Source organism: Oncorhynchus gorbuscha, linkage group LG20, assembly GCF_021184085.1.
Source record: "Oncorhynchus gorbuscha isolate QuinsamMale2020 ecotype Even-year linkage group LG20, OgorEven_v1.0, whole genome shotgun sequence".
NCBI lineage: Eukaryota > Metazoa > Chordata > Actinopteri > Salmoniformes > Salmonidae > Oncorhynchus > Oncorhynchus gorbuscha.
In genome coordinates, this window is record NC_060192.1 from 34,913,081 (window position 1) to 34,928,438 (window position 15,358).

Below are 15,358 nucleotides of genomic sequence, written 5' to 3' on the forward strand. Positions count from 1 at the left end.
GATATGGTAGTTCAGAATGATCTGTAGAAGGAACTCCAACGATGTATTCTGTTGTGAAGTTAGTGCATGATTCAACTAAGTTATGCAGGCGGCTCAGTACATTTATGTTTTAAAAGTCTCATGTTCTCATGTGGAAGATAAGCATGTTCTCTTTTGTGTTGTAAATGGTATATTTACAGACTGTGTACATTCAAGTAGACGTACAATATGGATGGTATTGCCACCTCTTCAACGTGGGCTTATTGTCGCCTTTGAATAGCCAAGTCTGTTGTTTTCCAACGTCATGTGACAAGCATTATTACAACTACAGCTGATAACAAACCGATACTAATAGTTCATCAGTTCAAGGACAGTTTACTCTGTATATTTAAAAAAAATGGTGGATATATGGCATAGATTGACGAGTGAACATTGAACGTTAAACGGCGACGTTAGCCAACCGGGGATCGGAGTCCTGCTCGTACCGGTAATGATACACTTCCATCTGGTCGCGGCACGCATCGCGGATATTGTTGAGCCACCGTTTGATTCCTCTCCGGTTTAGATAGAGCACCATGAGGAATACTATGCCGATCAGCGCCAGGACTATGCCTAGGAACACGTAGGACACCGCCTCTAGGTTCTCATTGAGACAATCCACGTCCTCACCGCGTAACCACTCTATTGGAATCCCCTTCTTGGCATCGGGCTCGGCGCACAGGAGGCGCGCGGTGTCCACGCACTGAGAAGAGTTCTTTAACCAGAAGTAGAACGATTCCAGCTCACAGTTACACCTGAACGGGTTCAGTGATAAATAGACGCGCACTTGCTTTTGGCGGTACAAACTGGAGACGTCCTCTTTACCAATGTTCTCAATTGAGTTATTGGTTAAAACTAAAGTGTGAAGGTTGAATGTATCCAACCTTGAAATGGGTATGGTTTTCAACTGGTTGCCAGATAGCTCCAGCCGGTGGAGGTTGCATAAAATGTCTCCATGCAATGCATTGGAGAGCTGCGCCACAGCCGGTGCGAGGAGGGAGTCATTCAGGTAAAGAGAGCGGAGCTCCTGCAGACTGTGAAACGCCCGGTCTGAGATGTACATCAAACGATTGTGACTCAAATCCAGCAAACTCAACCGTGGGAGTCCTGTGAAAGCGTCAGCCTCGATCACCATGATTCCATTATGTGACAGTGAGAGGGTCGTTAGCTCGAGTTTTGTCCCGTTATTCGAGGAGAACCCTCCACCCGGTAAGGTTGAGATGTTGTTCCCCCTGAGTATTAACGTGGTCGCCCACTCCGGTATGTCTCCCGGTAACTCGGTGTCCTCGTTGTCACGGCAGGTTACTGTCCCGGAGTCTCTTGCACAGATACAGGATAACGGACACTCTGCTCTGACAGAAGAAAACAACAACAAACAGACAAACAGCGCCGCTGATAAACAAAGACACGGGCCTTTCAGAATGGGAAGAACGCCTCCTAAAACGTCCCCACAGTAACACTTCCATGTCGTTTTCCTTCCCATTTTTACAGTAGAGGTCCAAACCTACAGGGAGACCGGACACACTCCAGTCTCTGTTAATCACAGGTGAAGTAGTCTCTTCGGTCAGTTGAATGACAAAAAAACCAACTCAGTAGTCTTTACTCTTCTTCGTTCTCATGTTCCTTCTCTTTCCAAATGAGTGGAAGAGGAAGAGGTTGCGAGTTTGGGCGCGCGGACAGCAGCTCCTTTCTCTCTCCCCCTACCTTTCTTTCTTTCTCCCCCCTCTCTCTCTCTCTCTCTCTCTCTCTCTCTCCCCCTCTCTCTCTCTCTCTCTCTCTCTCTCTCTCTCTCTCTCTCTCTCTCTCTCCCCTCTCTCTCTCTCTCTCTCTCTCTCTCTCTCTCTCTCTCTCTCTCTCTCTATCTCTCTCTCTCTCTCTCTCTCTCTCTCTCTCTCTCTCTCTCTCTCTCTCTCTCTCTCTCTCTCTCTCTCTCTCTCTCTCTCTCTCTCTCTCTCTCTCTCTCTCTCTCCCCTCTCTCTCTCTCTCTCTCTCTCTGTCTCTCTCTCTCTCTCTCTCTCTCTCTCTCTCTCTCTCTCTCTCTCTCTCTCTCTCTCTCTGTCTCTCTCTCTCTCTCTCTCTCTCTCTCTCTCTCTCTCTCTCTCTCTCTCTCTCTCTCTCTCTCTCTCTCTCTCTCTCTCTCTCTCTCTCTGATGTGTTTTTGACGTCTCGTTTAGTGAGTCAGACAGACAGACAGGCGAGAAATTCCTGTGGCACTCTCACAGACTCACACAGACAAACATACAGTTGCATTCTAAATCTCCCGAGCCCACCTCAACTTGTGATGGAGAGAACCTCACTAAACACTTTAGTTGAGCTCTCTGAAAGAGAGAGAGAGAGAGAGAGAGAGAGAGAGAGAGAGAGAGAGAGAGAGAGAGAGAGAGAGAGAGAGAGAGAGAGAGAGAGACTCATTTTAGATTACCAGAAGAGGAGACTTGACAGTTGACACTGGTCCTGGATAGACACCCTAATTTAAAACAGCCAGCAGAGTGCTATCACTTCAACCCTTCGCCTCCTAGCCTGTTACTATTCACAGCCACTAGCCTACTATCACAGATGCTAGTCTTCTGCCTTTCTGTCAAATGCCAGTCAGTTGCTGCTGCAGTGTAGGCCCAATTGTTATGCTATTGCTTTAAAGAGCACCTCAATTGTTGCTTTGAAAAGTGATTAGCCATTATATGACTGTGCCACAAACAATGTCCCAACTTTCATAGACTGTTTGGTACAAACGGACGAGTTGGCCATGAATACTGGATATCGTGTTTACATGTGTTGTTGACTGTAGAGTATAGGATAGACACTCTGGGGTCATCCCATAGTCTATTGATTATCTGTATGACATAATCTAATCATCTATTCTCTGTTACTATAGATTACCCACGTGATTTTACTAACTGTTCATTTAGTCCAATATGTATTGAGATTGAGCAAGGTGAGTTTTAACTGTCACATTTTAGATAACCTTAAAACAGCCCTATTTCTCTTATTATATAAGGGTGCCTCAGGGTGCATAAGGGTGCCTCAGGGTGCATAAGGGTGCATCAGGGTGCATCAGGGTGCATCAGGGCCAGTATTCATAGAAGCTCACAGATTAGGAGGGCTGATATAGGATACGTTTTGCATTTTAAATCCTAGGCTAATGAATAAGAAGGGGGACCTGATCCTAGACTCCTACTCCTACTCTGAAAAAACGTTATAAATACGGGCCCAGTAGTTTTGGCACACACACACACACACACACACACACACACACACACACACACACACACACACACACACACACACACACACACACACACACACACACACACACACACACACACACACACACACACACACACACACACACACACACACACACACACACACACACACACTCGCAGCTCTGTGGATCACCTTAATGATAAACGAGGCTAAATACTGTCATATAATTCGTAAAACCTGGGTCTGGTGTCTCGATGAGAGATGCCCCCTCACCTCGTGCCTGTCCCACCCGGTAAGATTTAGGGATCGGGGTGAAAGAGCGCAGTACATCAGGGACATCTACGCCACTGGTGGCGGGCGTACAATTTACCGCCTGGCTGGCAGCCTCTCTGAGAAGCGCTACAGTAAATTCCATTTCGCATCATACTTCAATTATAATGGCCACGGATTTACAGCGGCCCCTTGCTTGTTGCAAATCAGTGGCGGTAATTACGTTGGCCAAGTGTTTGTGTGTGTGGTGTGATTATGCCGGCCAGTGTGTGTGTGTGTGTGTGTGTGTGTGTGTGTGTGTGTGTGTGTGTGTGTGTGTGTGTGTGTGTGTGTGTGTGTGTGTGTGTGTGTGTGTGTGTGTGTGTGTGTGTGTGTGTGTGTGTGTGTGTGTGTGTTGTTGTGTGTGTGTGTGTGTGTGTGTGTGTGTGTGTGTGTGTGTGTGTGTGTGTGTGTGTGTGTGTGTGTGTGTGTGTGTGTGTGTGTGTGTGTGTGTGTGTGTGTGTGTGTGTTTTGTGTGTGTGTGTGTTTGTTTTGTGTGTGTGTGTGTGTGTTTGTTTTGTTTTGTGTGTGTGTGTGTGTGTGTGTGTGTGTGTGTGTGTGTGTGTGTGTGTGTGTGTGTGTGTGTGTGTGTGTGTGTGTGTGTGTGTGTGTGTGTGTGTGTGTGTGTGTGTGTGTGTGTGTGTGTGTGTGTGTTTGTTTTGTGTAGTCAGTCCTGTTTAATGTGCTTCAACCAACTGCTCTGTGATTTATCATTGTGCTTCTGGAGTGGAGCAACACACTTTTACCAGATTGCTTATTAATTTATCCACTAGAGCTACAGCTACTAAATCCTACTGGGTTATTTCTGTTAACAAAACCATTTGTGTCGATTGCTATTTGAATTATTGTTATTTTTTTACAAATGAATTTAGACTAACACAAAGAACTCTTCAGAAGGATTCAGAACCACGGACAGCAGCCTCCACCCAGACCACAGGATAAGATATCAGCAGCTCCACTCTTCGTCTCAAATAGCTATAACCTACATTGCACTACTTTTGACCAGAGCCCTAAGCGTCTTCCATATATTGTGGCCTTGAATCCGCCATAGGAATAGCTAGAAATAATTAGATTAATTTCCGGTAATATGGATAACTATTGAAAGATAGCTGATATGCGTTTTTCTACGTTGTTCTGGACACGGTACAACCTTTAGTAGGCTGCTAGCAGGCTATTCAGGCGGCCAAGTGGGACACAAGGCTGTTTGTCTCAACTCAGTCACGAAGAGAAATAACTTTGAAGCTGTTTCTGATTAATAAACAGTGTCATGCTGGTGGGTGGTAACATTCAAATAAAACCCAGCCCCGAAACAAAATGTAGGCTGAAATGAATTTGTGCAAAATATCATAGGAAAAGACACCCCATTCACATGGATTTGCAAGAAGTGGGCAGTTCGGATTTGTCTCCTCAAATATGTCAGACTTTGACTTAAAACTATTATTTATTGACTTAAAGCTAGCATCTGCGAAATAAAGTTGCCACGAGCAGCACCGAAGACATTGATACATGCACGGGTTCGCGTCACGCTGTTACATCGTGGTAGCCAGGGCACCAACACAGCAGAGAAGTTGAGCCTTGCGCATCAATGCTCTTAGTTGTTGCGGAAATTGACCCACTATACAGTTTACTTTCTGCATCTAGGTCATATCGCTGAGTCTATCTTTAAACAATTTTGCAACATCATTGGTACGCTCTGGCCATCGTCTTTGAGTGGATTTCTAGGGTTTTCAGTACATTTATCTAAAGCCATCCTTTTACATTTGCTGTACCTTTTAATTCGCATTTTCCTCGACAGACACATTAGAATATATGGAGAGACCGGTTCAGAATATTAGGGATCACTGAAGGAAAGCCATAAAAAGAGAGAGATTTTATAATAATGCTGCTGCTCTTGTTTTTCACCAGAGTGGTGCATGGAGCTTGTTGTTGTTGGCCAATCACAAGTCATCAAAGCGGCAACAGGCTACAGTCATTGAGCCTCCATTGTGTGGCAAAAATTAGAAGATGTCTAATCAATGGAAGATGATTAAAATTCAAATGATGGAATTAAAAGTTAAAGGAGAAGTATAGGCGACAACGACCAAGAGCCAACAGGTAGGCTGCTACTTAATATTCTGAATGGGAGTTGTTGTTATTTGTAACTGTAGGATGAGGAATCGCATCCACTGCAGCCTCCTGAAAACTTCTATAAACAACCATCCTTGCCTGTCAGAACTGGAGTGTCACGTTCTGACCTTAGTTCTTTTGTTATGTCGTTGTTTTAGTATTGTCAGGACGTGAGTTGGGTGGGTTGTCTATGTTCCTTTTTCTATGTTTATGTGTTTGGCCTGGTGTGGCAGGGTAGCCTAGTGGTTAGAGCGTTGGACTAGTAACTGAAAGGTTGCAAGTTCAAATCCCCGAGCTGACAAGGTACAAATCTGTCGTTCTGCCCCTGAACAGGCAGTTAACCCACTGTTCCTAGGCCGTCATTGAAAATAAGAATTTGTTCTTAACTGACTTGCCTGGTTAAATAAAAATAAAAAAATGGTTCTCAATCAGAGGTAGGACAGTTGTCTCTGATTGAGAACCATACTTAGGTAGCCTTTTCCCACCTGTGTGGTGTGGGTGATATATTTTCTGTTTAGTGTGTTTTGCACCTCACGGAGCTGTTTCAGTTGTGCTTTTTGTTTCTTTGTTTTGATAGTGTTCAGTTTAAATAAATAACACGAACAAGTACCACGCTGTGCTTTGGTCCGATCCTTGTTCCACCGACGACCGTTACATGGAGAGGTGATTCTGTAAACATGCCCCACTTTACCTCTTTCAGGTATTTCCACAGGTCACAGGGAACTTAATGTCCTGCCCATGTTACATGTTACATGTTAATGTCCTGCCCATGTTAACCCTTCGGCTGGACAGTGACCTCAGACACAATCTTCAATGAAAGGAAGCTATATTTCTGCTTGCTGGACTCATCGTGCTGGCATCTTCCTGGGGTCCTGGGGTCCTGGGGCTTCATGGCTTTACTCTCTGATTTGCTGAAGTACAAAATGCTCTCATCAGTGGCTCCATCTCTGTTGAGCAAAGTGACAAAAATGCAATTAGGTCCATCAGGCTGCACACATTCATTAAAAATCCTACAATGTGATTTTCTGAATTTTTTTTTCTCATTTTGTCTGTCATATTGGAAGTGTACCTATGATGAAAGTGGGAGAACTTGCACAATTGGTGGCTGACTAAATACTTTTTTGCCCCACAGTATATATATTTTGTTTTATGATTATACCATTTATCTTTTCATATTTGTGCAAAACAGAAAATGGACAACATTTATGTAGGCTAGAAGAATAAGTTGAAGGCTAGCTGTATTGGGAGCAGATGTCTGAACTGCACACTTTTGTGTCTTTGTCTGCAGGTAGAAAGGAAGGAAGAAGAGGAAGCATACAAAGGTACAGTGGCAAGAAAAATAATGGGAACCCTTTAGAACGACCTTGATTTCTGCATAAATTGTTCATATAATTTGATTTGATCTTCATCTAAATCACAACAATAGACCAACACAGTGTGCTTAAAATAATAACACACAAATTATTGTATTTTTCTTGCCTATATTAACAACAGGACAACGACCCGAAACACAGAAGTAAATCAACAACAGAACGGCTTCAACAGAAGAAAATACTCCTTCTGGAGTGACCCAGTCATAGTCCTGACCTTCTGGAGTGGCCCAGTCAGAGTCCTGACCTTCTGGAGTGGCCCAGTCAGGGTCCTGACCTTCTGGAGTGGCCCAGTCAGAGTCCTGACCTTCTGGAGTGGCCCAGTCAGAGTCCTGACCTTCTGGAGTGGCCCAGTCAGAGTCCTGACCTTCTGGAGTGGTCCAGTCAGAGTCCTGGCCTTCTGGAGTGGCCCAGTCAGAGTCCTGACCTTCTGGAGTGGCCCAGTCAGAGTCCTGACCTTCTGGAGTGGTCCAGTCAGAGTCCTGACCTTCTGGAGTGGCCCAGTCAGAGTCCTGACCTTCTGGAGTGGTCCAGTCAGAGTCCTGACCTTCTGGAGTGGCCCAGTCAGTCCTGACCTTCTGGAGTGGCCCAGTCAGAGACCTGACCTTCTGGAGTGGCCCAGTCAGAGTCCTGACCTTCTGGAGTGGCCCAGTCAGAGACCTGACATTCTGGAGTGTCCCAGTCAGAGACCTGACATTCTGGAGTGTCCCAGTCAGAGTCCTGACCTCAACCCAATTGAGATGCTGTGGCATGACCTCAAGAGAGCAGTTCACACCAGACATCCCAAGGATATTGCTGAACTAAAACAGTTTTGTAAAGTGGAATGGTCCAAAATTCTTCCTGACCGTTGTGCAGGTCTGATCCGCAACTACAGAGGTTGAGATTATTGCTGCCAAAGGAGGAGTCAACCAGCTTTTAAATCCAAGGGTTCACATACTTTTCCCACCCTGCACTGTGAATGTTTACACTGTGTGTTCAATAAAGACATTAAAAATTATAATTGTTTGTGTGTTGTTAGTTTAAAGACTGTGTTTGTCTATTGTTGTGACTTAGATGACGATCAGATCAAATTTTATGACCTAATTATGCAGAAATCCAGGTATTTCCAAAAGGTTCACATACTGTTTCTTCCCACTGTATGTCAGGTGGTATTGGTATGTTATGTGTTTCACATTTACCATCCTCCTCCCTTACCTCCTCAATGAAAATCCCATAGGCATATACATTATGGACAAGGTATGTGTATGAAAACCATTAATAAAAACTTTTTTTTTAAATTCACATTTAACACGAAAACCAAGGTATGAATACTGTTTTGTGCATGTTGTAAGGGGTGCGTGACTGCAGGGAAGTCAGGCGCAGGAGAGCAGACCTGGGTAATAACCGGAGCAGTTTAATAAGCAAAACCTTCGGCACCCAGAACAACAAAATCTGGGTACAAAATAACCCGTTGTGAACCAGTCAGAGTGGCACTATACAACAAACCATTTCACACACAGACGTGGGGGAACAGAGGGTTAAATACACCACAAGTAATGAGGGAATGTAAACCAGGTCTATGGGAAAACAAGACAAAACAAATGGAAAATGAAGGGTGGATCGGCGATTGCTAGAAGACCGGTGACGTCGACCCCCAAACGCAAGGACAAGGAGGACACATATTTTGTGCCGTGACACATATTTTGTTAATAATCTATATATTTACAATTTTTTGAGGGGGATTCAGAGACTTCACCTTCCGTACAACTCTGTTGAATATAACACGAAACCTGTTTGATTACCTGGCATTGTAAAATCATTCTGGCTATGAATACGGAGAACATCAACACATTAACATCAACATGCCAGAGAATATAGCCACTGGACTTGGGGCTCGGCTGGGAGTTTACCTCATATGTAGATTTTATTTTATTCTGCTTTGCCACTAAAATCGTAATAAACACTGAGAACTATAATATTGTGTTATTGTTATCATTGTTATGCATATTATTATAATTCATAATAATAATAATAGGGGGAGGGGGGTAGTTCAAAAATTAACCCCCAAAGGAGGATCCATTAAAATGGGTTCTTTGAAGATCTTCTAGAGGGTCCCCCACAGTTTAAATTTGAAGATCTTCTAGGGGTTCCCCACAGTTTAAATTTGAAGAACCCCTAAAGCATCTTCCAGGAAACATGTTTTTTTAAGTGTAGTTTTAGTTTTTGAAGTGTTTTTTGTTTGTATTCTTATTTTAGTTTACTAAATAGATTTTTTTGTTTCAGTTTTTGTTTGCTATAATAACCTTGACAAACACACACAGGCACGTTCTATCTGTCTCCCTCTCTCTGTCTCTCTCTCTCTGTCTCTCTCTCTCTCTGTCCCTCTGTCTATCAATCCAGACAGTGTTCCAATAACCAATCTAGTGTTTATCTGTTGAGACAGTACTACAATAACCAATCTAGTGTTTATCTGTTGAGACAGTACTACAATAACCAATCTAGTGTTTATCTGTTGAGACAGTACTACAATAACCAATCTAGTGTTTATCTGTTGAGACAGTACTACAATAACCAATCTAGTGTTTATCTGTTGAGACAGTACTACAATAACCAATCTAGTGTTTATCTGTTGAGACAGTACTACAATAACCAATCTAGTGTTTATCTGTTGAGACAGTACTACAATAACCAATCTAGTGTTTATCTGTTGAGACAGTACTACAATAACCAATCTAGTGTTTATCTGTTGAGACAGTACTACAATAACCAATCTAGTGTTTATCTGTTGAGACAGTACTACAATAACCAATCTAGTGTTTATCTGTTGAGACAGTACTACAATAACCAATCTAGTGTTTATCTGTTGAGACAGTACTACAATAACCAATCTAGTGTTTATCTGTTGAGACAGTACTACAATAAACAATCTAATGTGTATCTACAGCTGAAGTCAGAAGTTTACATGCAGTTAGGTTGGAGTCATTAAAACTCATTTTTCAACCGCTCCACACATTTCTTGTTAACAAACTATAGTTTTGGCAAGTCGGTAGGACATCTACTTTGTCCATGACACAAGTAATTTTTCCAACAATTGTTTACAGACAGATTATTTCACTTATAATTCACTGTATCACACTTCCAGTTGGTCAGAAGGTTACATACACTAACTTGACTGTGCCTTTAAACAGTTTGGAAAATTCCAGAAAAGGATGTCATGGCTTTAGAAGCATCTGATAGGCTAATTGACATAATTTGAGTCAATTGGAGGTGTACCTGTGGATGTATTTCAAGGCCTAACTTCAAACACAGTGCCTCTTAGTTTGACGTCATGGAAAAATCGAAGGAAATCAGCCGAGACTTCAGAAAAATACATTGTAGACCTCCACAAGTCTGGTTCATCCTTGGGAGCAATTTCCAAACGCCTGAAGGTACCACGTTCATCTGTACAAACAATAGTATGCAAGTATAAACACCAGCCGTCATACCGCTCAGGAAGGAGACGCGTTCTGTCTCCTAGAGATAAACGTACTTTGGTGTGAAAAGTGAAAATCAATCCCAGAACAAAAGCAAATGGCCTTGTGAAGATGCTGGATGAAACAGGTACAAAGTATCTATATCCACAGTAAAACAAGTCCTATATTGACATAACCTGATAGGCCGCTCAGCAAGGAAGAAGTCACTGCTCCAAAACCGCCATACAAAATCCAGACTACGGTTTGCAACTGCACATGGGGACAAAGATGGTACGATTTGGAGAAATGTCCTCTGGTCTAATGAAACAAAAATAGAACTGTTTGGCCATAATGACCATCGTTATGCCGAAGAACCCCATCTCAACCGTGAAGCACGGGGGTGGCAGCATCATGTTGTGGGCGTGTTTTGCTGCAGGAGGGACTGGTGCACTTCACAAATTAGATGGCATCATGAGGTAGGAAAATGATGTGGATATATTGAAGCAACATCTCAAGACATCAATCAGGAAGTTTAAGCTTGGTCGCAAATGGGTTCTTTCAAATGGACAATGACCCGAAGTATACATCCAAAGTTTTTATTAAATTATTCAGCCCCTTTACTTTCAGTGCAGCAAACTCTCACCTGAAGTTCAGTGAGGATCTCTGAATGATCCAATGTTGACCTAAATGACTAATGATGATAAATACAATCCACCTGTGTGTAATCAAGTCTCCGTATAAATGCACCTGCACTGTGATAGTCTCAGAGGTCCGTTAAAAGCGCAGAGAGCATCATGAAGAACAAGGAACACACCAGGCAGGTCCGAGATACTGTTGTGAAGAAGTTTAAAGCCGGATTTGGATACAAAAATATTTCCCAAGCTTTAAACATCCCAAGGAGCACTGTGCAAGCGATAATATTGAAATGGAAGGAGTATCAGACCACTGCAAATCTACCAAGACCTGGCCGTCCCTCTAAACTTTCAGCTCATACAAGCAGAAGACTGATCATAGATGCAGCCAAGAAGCCCATGATCACTCTGGATGAAATGCAGAGATCTACAGCTGAGGTGGGAGACTCTGTCCATAGGACAACAATCAGTCGTATATTGCACAAATCTGGCCTTTATGGAAGAGTGGCAAGAAGAAAGCCATTTCTTAAAGATATCCATAAAAAGTGTTGTTTAAAGTTTGCCACAAGCCACCTGGGAGACACACCAAACATGTGGAAGAAGGTGCTCTGGTCAGATAAAACCAAAATTGAACTTTTTGGCAACAATGCAAAACGTAATGTTTGGCGTAAAAGCAACACCCTGAACACACCATCCCCACTGTCAAACATGGTGGTGGCAGCATCATGGTTTGGGCCTGCTTTTCTTCAGCAGGGACATGGAATATGGTTAAAATTGATGGGAAGATGGATGGAGCCAAATACAGGACCATTCTGGAAGAAGACCTGAGACTGGGACGGAGATTTGTCTTCCAACAAGACAATGATCCAAAACATAAAGCAAAATCTACAATGGAATGGTTCAAAAATAAACATATCCAGGTGTTAGAATGGCCAAGTTAAAGTCCAGACCTGAATCCAATCGAGAATCTGTGGAAAGAACTGAAAACTGCTGTTCACAAATGCTCTCCATCCAACCTCACTGAGCTCGAGCTGTTTTACAAGGAGGAATGGGAAAAGATTTCAGTCTCTCGATGTGCAAAACTGATAGACATACCCCAAGCAACTTACAGCTGTAATCGCAGCAAAAGGTGGCGCTAATAAGTATTAACTTAAGGGGGCTGAATAATTTTGCATGCCCAATTTTTCAGTTTTTGATTTGTTAAAAAAGTTTGAAATATCCAATAAATGTCGTTCCACTTCATGATTGTGTCCCACTTGTTGTTGATTCTTCACAAAAAAATACAGTTTTATATCTTTATGTTTGAAGCCTGAAATGTGGCAAAAGGTCGCAAAGTGCAAGGGTGCCGAATACTTTCGCAAGGCACTGTAATCTAGTATTTATCAATCTAGACAGTGCTACAATAACACATCTGGTATTTATCAATCTAGACAGTGCTACAGTAACACATCTGGTATTTATCAATCTAGACAGTGCTACAGTGACATAATCTAGTATTTATCAATCTAGACAGTGCTACAGTGACATAATCTAGTATTTATCAATCTAGACAGTGCTACAATAACCCATCTAGTATTTATCAATCTAGACAGTGCTACAATAACACATCTGGTATTTATCAATCTAGACAGTGCTACAGTAACATAATCTAGTATTTATCAATCTAGACAGTGCTACAATAACATAATCTAGTATTTATCAATCTAGACAGTGCTACAATAACCCATCTAGTATTTATCAATCTAGACAGTGCTACAATAACCCATCTAGTATTTATCTATCTAGACAGCACTACATAAAACCAAATCCATTAGTCACCTCATCTGACACTGACACACATTCATGAGGTAGACTGAGTGGACAAGATGGTGTGTATGTGAGGTAAGGAGAGAGCAGGAGAGAGAGATACCTAGTAGGGGTGGGAGGGGGTGAGAGAGCGAGAGAGAGACCTAGTAGGAGGTGGGAGGGGGTGAGAGAGAGAGAGACCTAGTAGGGGTGGGAGGGGGTGAGAGAGAGAGAGACCTAGTAGGGGTGGGAAGGGGGGAGAGAGAGAGAGACCTAGTAGGGGGTGGGAGGGGGTGAGAGAGAGACCCAGTAGGGGGTGAGAGAGAGAGAGACCCAGTAGGGGGTGAGAGAGAGAGAGAGAGAGAGAGAGAGAGAGAGAGAGAGAGAGAGAGAGAGAGAGAGAGAGAGAGACCTAGTAGGGGTGGGAGGGGGGAGAGAGAGAGACCTAGTAGGGGTGGGAGGGGGAGAGAGAGAGACCTAGTAGGGGTGGGAGGGGGAGAGAGAGAGACCTAGTAGGAGTGGGAGGGGGGGAGAGAGAGAGGCCTAGTAGGGGTGGGAGGGGGAGAGAGAGAGACCTAGTAGGGGGTGAGAGAGAGATAGAAAGAGAGAGACCTAGGGGGCGTCAGAAAGAGATAGAGAGAGACCTGGGTGGGGGAAACAGAGATAAAGAGAGAGCTCTGTTGTGTCCTGATAAGCAGACTGAGACACATAAAAGACATGACAGGATGAGGTCACAATCTGGATGTCTGGTTGAAATGACACTGAAGAGAAGATGTTGAAACCGACTTTGCAGTTCAGCTCTTTTTTCCACACAGTAAACATATTTTTTGCTGATTCAAACTTGCTCTGTTAGTCATGGGCTGGAACAAAAGCCTGCATACCCAGTAAGTTCCCAGGAGCAGGGTAGTTCACCACAACACTGTTAGGTATTAGAGAGCACAGGAGCAGGGTAGTTCACCACAACACTGTTAGGTATTAGAGAGCACAGGAGCAGGGTAGTTCACCACACCACTGTTAGGTATTAGAGAGCACAGTAAGTCCCCTGGAGCAGGGTAGTTCACCACAACACTGTTAGGTATTAGAGAGCACAGGAGCAGGGTAGTTCACCACAACACTGTTAGGTATTAGAGAGCACAGGAGCAGGGTAGTTCACCACACCACTGTTAGGTATTAGAGAGCACAGTAAGTCCCCTGGAGCAGGGTAGATCACCACAACTCTGTTAGGTATTAGAGAGCACAGTAAGTCCCCTGGAACAGGGTAGTTCACCACAACACTGTTAGGTATTAGAGAGCACAGTAAGTCCCCTGGAGCAGGGTAGTTCACCACAACACTGTTAGGTATTAGAGAGCACAGTAAATCCCCTGGAGCAGGGTAGTTCACCACAACACTGTTAGGTATTAGAGAGCACAGGAGCAGGGTAGTTCACCACAACACTGTTAGGTATTAGAGAGCACAGGAGCAGGGTAATTCACCACACCACTGTTAGGTATTAGAGAGCACAGTAAGTCCCCTGGAGCAGGGTAGATCACCACAACTCTGTTAGGTATTAGAGAGCACAGTAAGTCCCCAGGAACAGGGTAGTTCACCACAACACTGTTGGGTATTAGAGAGCACAGTAAGTCCCCAGGAGCAGGGTAGTTCACTACAACACGGTTAGGTATTAGAGAGCACAGTAAGTCCCCTGGAGCAGGGTAGTTCACCACAACACTGTTAGGTATTAGAGAGCACAGGAGCAGGGTAGTTCACCACAACACTGTTAGGTATTAGAGAGCACAGTAAGACCCCAGGAGCAGGGTAGTTCACCACAACACTGTTAGGTATTAGAGAGCACAGTAAGTCCCCTGGAGCAGGGTTGTTCACCAGAACACTGTTAGGTATTAGAGAGCACAGTAAGTCCCCAGGAGCAGGGTAGTTCACCACAACACTGTTAGGTATTAGAGAGCACAGTAAGTCCCCTGGAGCAGGATTGTTCACCACAACACTGTTAGGTATTAGAGAGCACAGTAAGTCCCCAGGAGCAGGGTAGTTCACCACAACACTGTTAGGTATTAGAGAGCACAGTAAGTCCCCTGGAGCAGGGTTGTTCACCACAACACTGTTAGGTATTAGAGAGCACAGTAAGTCCCCTGGAGCAGGGTAGTTCACCACAACACCTCCTGCCCAATGCATGACCATATTAGAGAGACATATTTCCCTCAGATTACACAGATCCACAAATCATTTGAAAACAAATCCAATTTTGATAAACTCCCACATCTACTGGGTGAAATTCCACAGTGTGCCATCACAGCAGCAAGATGTGTGACCTGTTGCCATAAGAAAAGGGCAAACAATGAAGAACAAACACCATTGTAAATACAACCCATATTTATGCTTATGTATTTTGCCTTGTGTACTTTCACCATTTGTACATTGTTACAACACTGCATATATATGTATATATATAATATAACACTGTATATATATAATATGACATGTGTAATGTCTTTATTGTTTAGAAATTTC

The 15,358-nt window shown here is 43.5% G+C and overlaps 1 protein-coding gene across 1 annotated transcript; it reads right to left on the minus strand.

Moving 5' to 3' along the window:
* Positions 1–418: 418 nt before the first annotated feature.
* Positions 419–3,634, minus strand: LOC124006901 (trophoblast glycoprotein-like). Its single transcript, XM_046317090.1, has 3 exons — positions 3,493–3,634; positions 1,471–1,522; positions 419–1,370 (listed from the first exon to the last, which is right to left on the minus strand). The coding sequence occupies exons 1-3, from the start codon at positions 3,632–3,634 to the stop codon at positions 419–421; spliced, it is 1,146 nt and encodes a 381-aa protein (XP_046173046.1).
* Between the last annotated feature and the right edge of the window lie 11,724 nt (positions 3,635–15,358).

Bases quoted from the DNA above. Each gene is read 5' to 3' on its own strand.
- LOC124006901 (XM_046317090.1), bottom strand. From the start codon at position 3,634: ATGGAATTTACTGTAGCGCTTCTCAGAGAGGCTGCCAGCCAGGCGGTA. The intron at 1,523-3,492 runs GTGAGGGGGCAT...GTCTCCCTGTAG, and splicing joins CCGGGTGGGACAGGCACGAG to GTTTGGACCTCTACTGTAAA. The intron at 1,371-1,470 runs GTGGGGACGTTT...TTCTTCTGTCAG, and splicing joins AACGACATGGAAGTGTTACT to AGCAGAGTGTCCGTTATCCT.